Source organism: Prenolepis imparis, unplaced genomic scaffold (genome assembly GCF_030444845.1).
Source record: "Prenolepis imparis isolate NDT839.2.m4 unplaced genomic scaffold, iyPreImpa1.0 SCAF_7, whole genome shotgun sequence".
In the NCBI taxonomy this organism is placed as follows: Eukaryota; Metazoa; Arthropoda; class Insecta; order Hymenoptera; family Formicidae; genus Prenolepis; species Prenolepis imparis.
In genome coordinates, this window is record NW_028141165.1 from 5,657,449 (window position 1) to 5,671,422 (window position 13,974).

A 13,974-nucleotide genomic window follows, 5' to 3' on the forward strand; every position below is an offset into this window, starting at 1 on the left:
CGATATATCGGGATGGAGAAATCCTTATCTCTTTCGCTCTGATCAATCAAATGATTCAAATGATAGAAATGATTGAAAAATTCACGTGCCATAACAGTAGGAAGGAGGAATAAAAACACGGCCCACAGACGTAATAAAATACGTAGATGGAACATCAGCCACCGAGAGAGCGCGTGTCGATATACGCGCGCGTTCGACTTTAACCTTCAAGTGGCGCTGCGTTACGTGGTCGCGCGGCGGTCGGAATTCGGCGGCGCGGAGTGGGGGAGAGTGGTGGGGGGTGCGCCGTGCGGCCGCGCGCGCATCCCCCCACCACTCACCCCCACTCCGCGCCGCCGAATTCCGACCGCCGCGCGACCACGTGACGCAGCGCCACTTGAAGGTTAAAGTCGAACGCGCGCGCATATCGACGAACTGTGCACACTGGTGCAATAAGTTAGAGTGAGACAAAATATACTTTATTGTCTCATTCTAACTTATTGCATCAGTTTAGGAATAGAAAACAAGCCTATTGTAAGCGAATCTGTATGTATTTAGTAGCATGGGCATTTTGTTTTATAATATTTTATAACTTTTATATCTTTTTAAAACAAAATTAATGTGAGATCCGATTTATTCGCCAAACATGTTTCTCACTTACTTGGTTCAGTTAGGTTAGATAAGATAAAAAAAAAAATACAAAACGCCATATTACTGTGGCCAACCAATCACATTTGGTGTTGTTACCCCCCCCCTACTTAAAAGGTTTTACACTCCCTTCTATTATTTCTTACCTCCATGTGCATAACGATTGGCTATTGGATAGAGATTTTTCTAGAACCTATATATCTCTCTCTCTCTCTCTCTCTCTCTCTCTCATCTCTTTCTTTCTCTCTCTCTCTCCAACGTCAATCGGCGTTTTTTGTATGCTTATTAATTCTTATTTAATTTAATGTCATTCTATATCCATTTTAGAGAGAGAGAATTATGTAGCAAAATCAATTTTTCAATAATACACTGATGAAGATGTTATTTGTGCTTTTACAAGTGTAATTGAGTGAGATTGTCGACTTAACCTGACAAAACCTACATCATAGTCCTATACATCGAAGTGAAAATCGGAGGCGAATGTTGTTGTGGAAGTGGTCGTAAAAGGATTTAATAATTTTCTGTCGTTGCTAACTCATTGTCAGATTTATTGTACAATTGTCAAGGACGCAGGATAGCGTAATAAGAATAAGCTTGAGATACGAAAATGCCGCCGAAATGTAAATTTCAAGAAGGTATATTTTCAATCCTTTTTACAGTGACTCTTGTAGCGTTTAGTAAATTGATTTAAAGGATCAAGTGTTAAATTTTTTTCTTTTATATTCCCTTTGATGAATCGCTAATTTTACACACATCATGATTTATGTATCCTTAGGAGAAAAGGTTCTGTGCTTTCATGGACCGTTGATCTATGAAGCAAAATGCTTGAAGTCCTCCATTACTAAGGAGAAGCAAATTAAATATTTCATTCATTATGCAGGCTGGAATAAAAAGTAAGTAAGCTTTTTGTAAATAGATAAACCACATTATCTGCTGATACATATATTTTTATTTATAAGTTAAGAATGTATATCTCTATTACCATAAACAAGCATTATGAATCTGTAAGAATAAAGATATCGCAAAACTGTATAGTATGAGAAATTTTGTTTTTAAATCTATATTTTTGCATAAATTTTTACAAGTTTCAAAGCATAGATTTATGTTAAGATATTTGTACAAGAAGAAATTTAAATATATACATGTACAGTTGATTGATTACACTTTTATTAAGTTACACTTTTATTAAATAAATTTAAGTTAGTAAATTATGTGTGTGCTAAATTATGTTCTTGTAAAATAGCTGGGACGAGTGGGTTCCGGAGAGCAGAGTGCTTAAATACAACGAAGCAAATGTGCAAAGACAAAGAGAAGTTCAGAGAGCACATTCGACTCAACAATCTGCTCAAAAGAACAAAAAGGGAAATGCAACAACTAAAGCACAGGGGAGAAGAAGCGAAGGTGGTAGAGAGAAAGATACGGACAGTAGAGCGAGCACTCCTGTTTCGACAGCTGACAAAAGTATAAGTCGTTTTAGCAAGGGTACAAGTAGTACAGTGACAGCTTCATCCTCTCACGAGTCTACATCAGAACCTACTCGTAAAAAACGGAGGTTTGTTACATAACCTAATGTCCTTGTATCTGTCAATCATATAAATATAAAATGGTTGATTGTAAGAAACTGATTTTTTTTCAGTCGACTGGAACCATCTAGCGAAACTGAAGAATATCTCACCAAGGTGGAGGTTAAGATAAAATTACCAGAAGAATTGAAGTTTGTGCTAATAGATGAATCTGAAGTAATATTGAAACATCATAAGCTACCTGCATTACCCGTACAAAATACAGTTGACAAAATTTTAGATGATTATGTAGAAACGAAATCAGCTGGAAAAACAAACAATAGGTACGCTCCAACTGAGAATTATTTAAACAATATCATTATATGCTGCTATAACTAACAACGCATATATAAATACATGATTAATAAATGAATATTTTTTGTTTTAGAGAAAGTACATTGGAAATAACAAAAGGTATTCGCGAATATTTTAATATCACGTTAGGACTTCAATTGCTATATAAATGGGAACGTCCGCAATTTATACAGATAACGAATGACAATCCAGAAACTTTGCCGAGTCAGTTGTATGGAGCGTTTCATTTACTTAGACTATTCGGTAAAATGTTTTTTTTTACGAAATCTACAATTTTTTTCCTTTTTTTAATTGTTGATGACACAATTTTATGTTTTCATTTACAGTGAGACTCGGCGGTATGCTGTCGTACACGCCTTTAGATGAAAGGAGTATACAATTATTACTGTCGCATTTCCATGATTTCCTGCAATATTTGCAAAAGAATAATGCCGAACTCTTTAATCTTCAACAAGATTATACAGATCCACCACCAGATTATCATCGAAAGTATGGTTAAATCATCAAAGTGCGTAAAATTATTTCACAAATTTATTTATACTCTTGAAGACATTAATCTTATGTAGAATATTTTATATAGAAATCATGCACATAAGTAACAATATTGATTGATTCTATTTATTGTGCAATCGTATATAACTGCCATTTTAAATGCCCTGACATAATTTTTACTACACATTAGCAAAAATATATATTAAACAATCATTGTTCAATAATATATCGCATTTCTCATGGAAAAAAAAATGTCATCTCTTCCAGATAAATTTTTACAGGTCTTTAAAAGTTTGCTATTGGATAATTTTTTCCTAGAAAAATTTCGAATGTCGAACGTTCATCTATAAGTACGTTCTGTTTAACGTCGTCTCGGGACGAGAGTACCGAGCTCGATCGACCAATCGGAATGAAGTGGACAAAAATTTCTTCGCACCGTTTGGCGAATCGCGCATGCGTCGCGATACGTCATCGTCACGTCCCCCTCCACCATTCGTCGTCGCGCGACCTCGTCAAACCGGCAGTCGATAACAGCACGTACACTCGGACACATCTCTCCCGTTCGCGACGATGTCGCGAGGCAAATGCGCGCGCTAGGCTCGGAGTACGAGCCAGTCCGCGAACATCGGGCCAGTCGGTCAGTGGCAGGAAAAAATGGCGGATGTCGACTTGAATATCGACAACTTGATACAGAGATTATTGGAAGGTACGTGATTTGCGACGAAATGGCGCTTACGCGTCCTCCCGCGTGTTTACCCGCCGCGATTATCGCCGTCCCCGCGCGTGCACTCGCGAGAGCGACGAGGAGGATCTGCGCCGGATTTCAGAGTCGACGGGTACACACAAGTTTTCCTCGAACGCGACGCGCTCACGTTTTGCGCGTGTGTGTGTGCGTGCGTGCGCGTGTATATTATATATGTATATATAGATACACGTTTGTTATACCTTGCTCCGGTTTGTCCCCGTCGACGGCCTTCGTCGGCCGATTTGAGACGAACGATTTCTCTCTACGCAGGAGAGAGAGGCTCTCTATCGCGACGCGGAGAGCCTCAACTGCGTCGCTGCGCGACTTCCCTCGGTCGATCGGATTAAAAGAAAAATAATAATAAAATAAACGTATAAGGTGAGATATCGATCTCGACCCGTTGCGCGACCCCGTCGTGTATACTGTATACCTCCTGTTGTCGCGGTCATCGCCGTCGTGATACGCGTGAATCGTGTGAGAAGTTCAAGGGACCGTTCATCGCGTATCTCTCTTTCCGCTCCGACTTCCGCTACGTTTATTTTTCTATCTTTTTTCATCTCTTTCTTTCTCTCTCTCTCTCTCTCTCTCTCTCTCTCTCTCTCTCTCTCTCTATCTATCTCTCTCTATCTATCTGTTTCACTCTCTGTCTTTCTATCTCGCTGTCTCGCTCACATTCGTCCTCTCACTTTACCTCTCAATATACCTATCAGTATATCTCCGTCTCTCTCTCACGATTTAAAGAGCCCTCTCCCCCTTTCCACCCCCCTTATTCCTCCTTCGTGACAATTTGCCATCGCATCACCCTCGCTTTACGCCACCGCCGATTCATCGCGCGCGATATTTTTCACGATCTTTTTATATATCCTCGTTCTCTTTAGATCGCAGAAAAAGAAAAAACAAATCTCTTTTTTGTTTGTTTCTCTCTCTCATGCTAACGCGAATGCGGATACCCCCTTGTGCGGTAAAGTATACCACACGCAGAAAGACCAGGTTCAGAAGAAAGCCAAGCTAAAAGATATTTTCTCGTCGGACTTCGTCGGTACGCAATTACTAATAACAACAATAACCGTCATCACCACCACCACACGTCACCACAGCAAAACAACAGGAAACCTCTCCCCCCCCCCCTTCCGCCCCCGCCCCTACGTAGAGCTATATATTCTGCGTTTGTTTAGTTTTTGCTTTAGGATTCTTGCCGATTCCTTTTTTTTTGTATAATTCTCCGTTTAGCATATCAGTCCGCGACTGCGTTTGTCTTGACGTTTCGAAGTGTCAAGACGAATGCGACGCAACTTAAGTGGTGCAACATTTCTAAACGTGGTCGTCCAAAATGTAACAATCGCGCATTTGGGCGACTAAAACGCGTTTTATCGATTTGTCTTCTCTTTTGGTCTATATTTACGTTTCTGTTGTAAGACGTCACGTTTAAAGGACGATAGCGTCGTTAAATGCGACGCGGGTCTCTCTCTTTCTCTCCTTCTTTCTTTCTCTCTCTCTTTCTGCATCATTCCAAAAAAGTTATTAATCTGAAAGAGAAACATGAACTAAGTCAAGTTTTTAGTGCTAAATGAATACGATATATTACGAGCCATCATTGTTGATGAAACGCGCGCGTTTATTTGTCGACTCTTTTTTTTTCTTTTTTTTTTTTATTGCTCTTTGAACGAAACATCGTCGATTCTGCACTATTTTTTTTTTAATTTTTTTTTAAACAATATAATTGTCTTCTTGATTGTCGATCCTGTTAATCTTCTCTTACTAAACTTAAAAATACGATAATTACACATTTCAACTCTCATCTCTATCTATTATTCGAAATAAGAATATCTCCACAGATTTTTTCTTCCTCTCTCTTTTTGGACGATTTCATAAATTATTTCTGAATTTCTGTCGATGCACTTTACGTCGACGTTTTAGGATTTATCGTTTTCCTTTTTTCCTTTTCCTCTCGCACGTAACCCTCTCGAAATGCTTTAGCTACGTAAAACTCGAGCAGTGTTGGCTGGAATTGTTAGTCTAAATGTTAGTTTAAAGCACGCTTTAGTATAATAGATGTGTATTTATATACAACGTAATTTGCGGCGTAATTCGTACATATGCTTTGATGTGATATTATTACACATATATATCTCCATCCACATTGTTATTCAAGTATGAAACTTTCTCTTCTATTTCATGAAAAAATAATGTCACTTTCAAGTCAAGAAATTTTACTAAATCGATTGTTTCGAATTATCATGATTCGTGGACGTGGATTTAATTAGCTTAATCATTAAGTATCTTTAATTGAAACCGCGATGTCTCTTATCAACACACATGATTCATCGTTATCTATAAAATGCATCTACAAATTACTTTATAAGCGATATAAAGCAATTATATCGCTTAGTTAGATTAAAATATAATTTAACAAATGTCCATTATATCAAATAGTTTTAATGTTAAAATATTGAATTAATGCATTCGTAATTTTGAAAAAAATACAATATTTATATTTAAAATAATACTTTACAAAAGAATAAATATTTAATGAATATATCGTATTTATTATGAAATTATCTATCATTATAAAATAAAAGAAAGCAATACAAATTTATTTCACGAAAAAAAAACAGCAATTATTAATTTACAACATGGTACAATTTTGAGAAAAGGGATCTATTCTTTTATTAGTCTTACTAATAAAAATTAAATGTCCGCGTAGCGATAATAACGAATTATTTTTATCACTTCAGGAACAAATTATTTTAGATTCTTATAGCCTTCTCTATCAACACAAAGAAGTTTATCTTTGACGCCTACGCGATATATATAAAAGTGTCTAAATAAAGTGATATATGATATAGGAAAATGATACTGATAACGAGAATTTTCCTCAGTGAGTTTCCTGACGTTTATTGTATCATTAAGTTTCTTAAATATATATCATCACGTGGCAATACATGTTTAATACTGAAAATTACGCTAATAACCATGTTCGTCGCGTGTCCTTGAAGCGATACAAAGTTCGCACTCCAGAGTCATCCGCTAACGAGACCTTACAATTATTTTTAACCTCTTCAGGGACAGGTTATTTCTAATTTATCATTTTCTTTCCATCACTTTGCAAGTACGCGGTAGTTTATACGACAGGCCGGATTTATCTATCGGATATCGTATACGTATATTGATATATTGGATCAAAACATTGGATCGTCTTGAAATTTTATAAATTAAATTAAAATTAAATTACTCACCCACGAATATTCTCGAAATCTTTTGTTAAGGAAAAAATTATCGCTATAAAAACAATCTTTTTATCGAATTTTATTGATTAATTTGAAAAATCAATTATCTATAATTCTCTGCTCATAATTAATTAACTTAATATAAATTTTCACACAATCGAATCATATATTGTTAGAGTTGTTATAATGTACGCGACGAGAAATGCTTATGCATGTTTATGCATCGCTATCGAGCGGGTTTCAGATTTCTAAAGATATTTGTTTTTATTTTCCGTGCGCTTATTTTAAGCACTTGATGACTCCGCACCGTTGCAGAATGCAGAGTGACATTTCCAGCGTTTCGTCTGCAATATATCCATATGTGTGTATATGTTGCAGCATAGTCTGACAATAGCTTCTCCTTCCTCTCCGCGGATAGTGGAATCTGCATCTCTGCTCTATAGTCGCCGTGACCTTGCTAATATGCAGTTTTTCAATAACCAGTATCGGCCCAGTTCAGCCGCAGCACCGTGAATTCCCCTTTACGTCTATAAATAAACAGTCCGACGACATATCCATAGCGTCATAAAGAGGGATGATCTTCACTGGATGTCGGTTAAATCACCTCTCTGTGCCTTCGTGCACCGCTTATTAATGCTTTAGAGCTATAGTCGAACGACGTCATCCATAGATATTTGACACGTTTAGAATAGAGATTAAATGCACTAGTGAATTTTTACTCTGCGAAAACAAGTTCTATATATAAATCACCTTTTCTCATTGAACGAAAAAATCGTATTATTATTCACATTTAAAGTGTAAAACTTTACTTTTTAATATATCGATAAGTTTAAAACAAAAAAGAATTATTTAAAATTAATTATTTTCAGAAGAGATTAAATTTATTGCTTTAATTTATAACTAAACTGACAAATAATTTCGTAAACAAGTAATTACGTTATTTCGTTGTGATCACAGAAATGTGCATAGATTTGTTCACTGTTGCATTTACCATACACGTGGCGTCGTGATTATGCGAAATTTGATGTATAGAGTTTTAGGAAACCCAGAAACCCAGACAAAGCTTGAAGCGCGTTGTAGAATGTTGCACCACTACCCAGAATTTATAGTCGAGTAATATTCTAGGTTTCCATTACATTCGTGTAACAACCCGTCAGAGATTCTCTCTTCCCGAGACATTATCCCCCGTTGCCTATAACGAGCTTATCAGTAATTTCACGCCTTTGACGCTATTATAGCCGATGCGATATCACCGTAGATCACGCCGGAAGTATCGCGTGGACTCATGTGCAAAGTGCTCGAGAATAGGCAAGGATGATCCGGCCTCACCGTAATCTTGTAATACCGTAATCGTGTATCTCTCACCTCTGTTTATTGAGACGGCCGATATCGGCAGAATTTGATTCATCTTCCACGCCCCAAAGTAGAGTTATGCTCGGTGTATCTGTAAAAAAAAAAAAAAAAAAAAAAAAACGAAAAATAGAGTACCTCGACGTCCCTCTCTCTCTTAATGCGATGGACACAAAATGCGTCGTTTAGGCGTCATTATCGATTTCACGACATTTGCAAGTCAGTGCGAGTGACTTGACAAGAATGGTATGTCGATATATATAGTCTCTCGGTCGTATTCTTTTCTTTCCTATTGTTTTTCGTGCGATATATACATATACATATACGAACCAAGGAATTGCATAAGCGCGCGTAATAATGGCGCGTCTACTCGGAGACGGTATAATACACAATTCAATAGAGACGTATGAAGAAAATTGACGGGAGATAATGATATTATTGGCGTACCACGCTCGAGTAATTCCAGAAGGACTAATACGCTCATAACGGTATAAGTAATGCGGTTTAAGTAGCGACACTAATTATACATGTAACAATGGCATTATCGATTTTTTTCCGGAGATAGACCGCCTGTTCTTACATGTTAAAGATAGACTTTTATCTTGACATAAAGGCGTTCAAGAGAAGAGATTGAAATTAGCCGTAAAATCATGTCCGCGGATAAATTCGCCGTATATATTTGCGTTTTTATTTAGTAATTTTTTTAAATATACGCGCATATATATGAAGAAATTCTGATGCATTGCACTAATGAAGAGAGAGCGGTCGTCCCGGTATCTCGTCTCAAAAAGTTAACGCGATTAACCAATCAAACATTTCTGGGCACACAGTCAGAGGATGTCGACCGGGCAAGACGGTCATCATGACGGAGGCCGAGGTTCGCGGCCTCTGTCTCAAGTCCCGGGAGATTTTCCTGCAGCAGCCGATCCTCCTGGAGCTGGAAGCGCCGCTTAAAATCTGCGGCGACATACACGGCCAGTACACCGATCTTTTGCGACTGTTCGAGTACGGTGGTTTTCCGCCCGAGGCGAACTACTTGTTTCTGGGCGACTACGTGGACCGAGGGAAGCAGTCCCTGGAGACGATATGTCTGCTGCTGGCGTACAAGATCAAGTACCCGGAGAACTTCTTCCTGCTACGCGGTAATCATGAGTGCGCGAGCATAAACAGGATATACGGCTTTTACGACGAATGCAAACGACGGTACAACATCAAGCTCTGGAAGACCTTCACGGATTGCTTCAACTGTTTGCCGATCGCCGCGATCATCGACGAGAAAATCTTCTGCTGCCATGGTGGACTCAGTCCTGATCTGCAGGTGATTAATAAGTCTACGGATAATTAATAAGTCCATCGATTTGAACGTGAAGAGCGTAATTAGATATACACAGTGTGTATATATATATATATACATTTTTTTTTGCTTGTTTCAGGGAATGGAGCAAATCAGAAGAATTATGCGTCCGACTGATGTACCTGATACCGGTCTCCTCTGTGATCTTTTATGGTCCGATCCTGATAAAGATGTTCAGGTGAAATGCAATGGACATTATGGAAGAGTGGCCAATTGTTAAATTAACTGTATTTTATAATGAAGCGACTATTATATAATGGCTTGTTGTTTCAGGGTTGGGGCGAAAACGACAGAGGTGTCTCGTTTACATTCGGTCCAGATGTCGTGTCAAAGTTCCTGAATCGTCACGACATGGATCTTATATGCAGAGCGCATCAGGTGGTTGAAGACGGTTACGAATTCTTCGCGAAGCGACAACTTGTCACGCTATTTTCCGCACCAAACTATTGTGGCGAATTCGATAATGCCGGTGGAATGATGAGCGTCGACGAAACCTTGATGTGCAGTTTTCAAGTAATCTATATACATTTATATATATATATATATATATATGTGTGTGTGTGTGTGTGTGTGTGTGTGTGTGTGTATATATATATTCTTTCTTCGTCAATCGTTAATACAACATTAGATTCATCGTAACATATCTCGGATTGTTTCGCAGATCTTGAAACCATCAGAAAAGAAAGCAAAATACCAATATGGAGGAATGAACACAGGTCAAACAGGTAGACCATCTACACCACAAAGAAATCCAGCAAAAAAGAAATGACAGCCTTCAACCGATCCTGCACAGCAACAAACGCGATTATCCTTAATGGAGGCTATCATGCTAGGTAAATCTGCTTTATGCTTATCGAAGCTTACTTAATCTCTCTAGCCGACCACTTATGTGCATTAGTATGAATCTATTTCCCACGATTATCGGGTTAAAAAAAGAAATTGAGAAAAAAGAAAAAAAAAGTGAAAGGAAAGATTGAGAGAGAGAGAAAGAGAGCGGAAGGAAGTGAAATTTAGAACATTACTCGATGTATTTAAGTTCGCGCAATGATTCGCCGATGATTTAGGTGTTATATTTAGCACGCGACGTTGCCAACACGTATACATGTATGACGCACTCCGGAGCGAATACGATTTAAATACGATGATTTATGGGGCAAAGATACATTAATTTGATTTACGACACGTCACATACGGACACACAGGCTTGCAAAAATGGCTAATGTTTTATGCCTGTCAAAAACACCGAGCACCTCGTCTCGGATGCCAGATTTGATCTCGTCTTTGGTTTTTATGTGTTTCAATGCAAAGACGTTAAAATTTATAACTAACTTAATCAGATAAAAACATAAAGTAAAAAAATGGAAAATTTACCTCTTCTTCAATTAAAACGAAATAAGAATCCGCGGCAGAAACGAACTTTGATTATTATCGTATTTAACGAAGGGTTGCTCTCAAATTTTCGCGGCGATTACATTATTCGGTGACATCTTCCATAAACGGAGTGATTCTTTGTAAAGATAGCGCTCTTTAAAAAGCATTTCGTCATTCTCATTTGTATTTATTGCTTCCACTGTTGATGTTGAGTGTAATTATGAGACTTGCTGTTATATTATTATTAATATTAATATTATTTTTATTTTTTTAAATATTATTTCTATCACTGCTTAACGCAGTTAATTTAAATGTCATCATTTCACACGAGATGCTGCGCGCGTGTATATAGATAGATATATATACATATACATATATATTTTTTTGACCATTTATCCTTTTTCTTTTAAATCATCACCCATTATAAATTTAATTATATCATGTGCAGTATTCCGAGCGTGGTAATGACTGCACGTTCCAGAGATATGTCGTAGATGAATTAGGTTGTTTATCGTCGGGCGATCAATTCGGAGAGATAAACAAGCTATATACAGGGAATCAGTATTTTTAAAACGACGCTTCTCTACGCTCTCTCTGACGATTATACTTTTTATTCGAGAGATAAAAAAAGAGGGAATCGCGAAAAAAAAGAGAAACAAGAACGCGACACGTCATATACAGAAAAAAAACGAATTTAGTGACAGAATCTCATAGTCGCGAGCTTCTTCTCACGCTCGTGAGGAAAGCGAATATTTGTTATCTGATTCGTAAAGATTTGTCGCATATCGTTAAAGTGATTGCTTTGGATCGCGCAAACAGTTTCAGTGATGGTGTTTCAATCAGGCGGATCATTACTTTCTATTTCGATGAGTTGAAATTTCCATTTGATACGAGATATGTCTATGTGTTTATGGTTATCTAGACGTAGGATACTCATGTGTTAGGTTAAAGCTCATGTATTCTTAACAGAGAGACGTACGATGGCAAATCGCATTTAGGCAAGTTGGTGCATTTATTTAAACATTTATGATACATTCATTTATGTATGGCGCTTTTCGTTTTTTTTGTTCATGTTTTTCGATCGTTCACGTGTTCCACGTAAATCTGGATTCGTTGTAGAAATCGTCGTAAGCTGTTGTTTCGCAAATTGTTAATAATTAGCTTGTTAACATTAACATCTCCGCTGTATTCTCGTTCTATATTCTCGACGTTGTATTATCGCTTGCAATTGTTTGCGCGACAAAAGTCGCATCTGGAGAAAGAAACGTGTGTTTTGACAAGAATCGCCGAACATTATGACAAATTGTACCGCAATATGTACAAAGGAATATTATAAATTGTGTGTGTACGCAACATTGTTCCAGAAAAGAAATTTACAATACTCTACGGAAGCAGCGATCGATTAAATAGATAATAGAGATGTGCGAGGTTGTATCCATATCGGGGATATTTTTCTTAATAATGTGCGCAATTGTGTCTTCTAGAGATTTAATATTTAATATTTATTATCAGAGCACACAGGAAAAAAAGATTCATGAATACAAAAGATGAGTTTGCTGTCAAAATTAACGACAAAGCATCGATAGAGCGCATTTATCGACAACCCAAATAGAGACTGACGATTAACGATCGTGTTGTGCGAACTGTTATACGCTCGAGAGAAGGACGATCTGGAAATATGAAAACCCAGAGCTTACCCCGATCTGAAAGATCAATCAAACGTAATGAGCCTTTCCGTTGAAGCGACGACGCTACGATTGGCATTCATATCGTTACTAATTATTTGATTGTTATTTAGCGTTATCGAATTGATAGCGATCGAGACAAAGATAACATTTTATTGTTCAATATACGAAAGAGAGAGAAAGAAAGAGATGCGATGTGTGCAAATTTGTTACATTCTGGAACCGACGACGAAATGTCCTTGCCACCTCCTTCTTCCTGCGTTTCTCCCCACAAAAAAAAGATAGAATGGGAGATATTAATTATTGTCAAAAGAGCGGTTGTGATCCCTCTCGATATGCGTTTTGTCTGAGATTCATATATTATATACAGATATTATATTTGTAAAGAGTTGGCCGATTGCGTGATTCGACGATGCTTTAAGGCTCCTGGCTCCTTGCCGACCATGTCGAAATCGTGACGTCGGAGGCGAGAAAACACACGCAAAAATTTCTTAGATGCCATTTCGAAATGAAAAAATATTTCGATGAAACAGCACTTCAATGATCGAGATATCAGACTTTGACATTTGGAATGACTGCGCATGTGCAAAGACCAGACGGACTGGGCTTTATAATATTACATTTTACAGCTGTTGATTGATTATAAAGGGGAAAGGATAGTTTTCGGGGTTTTTTTAAGAGTGTGCTAAAGCCATCTGAAGTGCTGTTTAATCGAAATATCTTTTCATTAAAAAATGGCATCTAAGAATTTTCAGCGTGTGCTTTCTCGCCTCTGACGTCACAATCCAATATGACCGCGGTGAGCACCCAGGAGCCTTAAATTAAATAAAAAAGAGGGAGAGAAAGAAAGAGAGACACAGAGAGAGAGAGAGAGAGAGAGAGAGAGAGAGAGAGAGAGAGAGAGAGAGAGAGCCACGCTTTCTCATAACAGGAGTTTGCGACTATCATGAGGGTTGTTACATCGTTCGAATTGTCGACGACGGAACGCGCCATGCAATGGCATCCTAGAGATATAAAACTTTCAGATAATAAACATGCATATTGTTGTACAAATCTTTCGTTTAGGTTAATTTCTCTATCCAGGTTAATCCATCTCTTCTATTCTTTCCTAATTCTCCGAAAAGAAGGTAATACACGAGTTTATTGATGAATCTATCGTGTAAAAAGAATATTAATTTTTTCAGTATCAAAGTGTAAAATTCGATTAAAATTCCACTGATTCATTCGCATATATTTAAATTTTACG

The 13,974-nt window shown here is 37.5% G+C and overlaps 2 protein-coding genes across 8 annotated transcripts; both read left to right on the top strand.

Annotated features, from left to right (window-relative positions):
- Nucleotides 1-382: 382 nt before the first annotated feature.
- Mrg15 (mortality factor 4-like) lies at nucleotides 383-3,684 on the top strand. 6 transcript variants are annotated; one of them, XM_083042668.1, is made up of 7 exons: nucleotides 383-513; nucleotides 1,173-1,262; nucleotides 1,403-1,520; nucleotides 1,871-2,179; nucleotides 2,264-2,473; nucleotides 2,578-2,747; nucleotides 2,831-3,201. In XM_083042668.1, the coding sequence occupies exons 2-7, from the start codon at nucleotides 1,235-1,237 to the stop codon at nucleotides 3,001-3,003; spliced, it is 1,008 nt and encodes a 335-aa protein (XP_082898794.1). In that variant the 5' UTR covers nucleotides 383-513; nucleotides 1,173-1,234; the 3' UTR covers nucleotides 3,004-3,201. The 6 variants fall into 6 exon arrangements, with proteins under 6 accessions (XP_082898794.1, XP_082898793.1, XP_082898791.1 ...); XM_083042667.1 differs by having other exon boundaries at nucleotides 390-525; XM_083042665.1 differs by having other exon boundaries at nucleotides 390-525; nucleotides 1,028-1,262; nucleotides 2,831-3,200.
- On the top strand, nucleotides 3,561-13,781 carry LOC145938852 (serine/threonine-protein phosphatase PP1-beta catalytic subunit). Of its 2 annotated transcripts, XM_083042661.1 has the most exons (6): nucleotides 3,561-3,702; nucleotides 4,709-4,780; nucleotides 9,149-9,636; nucleotides 9,752-9,850; nucleotides 9,946-10,185; nucleotides 10,334-13,781. In XM_083042661.1, the coding sequence occupies exons 1-6, from the start codon at nucleotides 3,651-3,653 to the stop codon at nucleotides 10,439-10,441; spliced, it is 1,059 nt and encodes a 352-aa protein (XP_082898787.1). In that variant the 5' UTR covers nucleotides 3,561-3,650; the 3' UTR covers nucleotides 10,442-13,781. The 2 variants fall into 2 exon arrangements, with proteins under 2 accessions (XP_082898787.1, XP_082898788.1); XM_083042662.1 differs by lacking the exon at nucleotides 4,709-4,780.
- The last annotated feature ends 193 nt before the right edge of the window (nucleotides 13,782-13,974 follow it).

Coding starts and splice junctions, on each gene's coding strand:
- LOC145938852 (XM_083042661.1), top strand. CDS start 3,651: ATGGCGGATGTCGACTTGAATATCGACAACTTGATACAGAGATTATTG. Junction 3,703..4,708: donor GATACAGAGATTATTGGAAG/GTACGTGATTTG, acceptor TGTGCGGTAAAG/TATACCACACGCAGAAAGAC. Junction 9,851..9,945: donor ATCCTGATAAAGATGTTCAG/GTGAAATGCAAT, acceptor TTGTTGTTTCAG/GGTTGGGGCGAAAACGACAG.
- Mrg15 (XM_083042668.1), top strand. CDS start 1,235: ATGCCGCCGAAATGTAAATTTCAAGAAG. Junction 1,521..1,870: donor TATGCAGGCTGGAATAAAAA/GTAAGTAAGCTT, acceptor CTTGTAAAATAG/CTGGGACGAGTGGGTTCCGG. Junction 2,748..2,830: donor TCATTTACTTAGACTATTCG/GTAAAATGTTTT, acceptor TTTCATTTACAG/TGAGACTCGGCGGTATGCTG.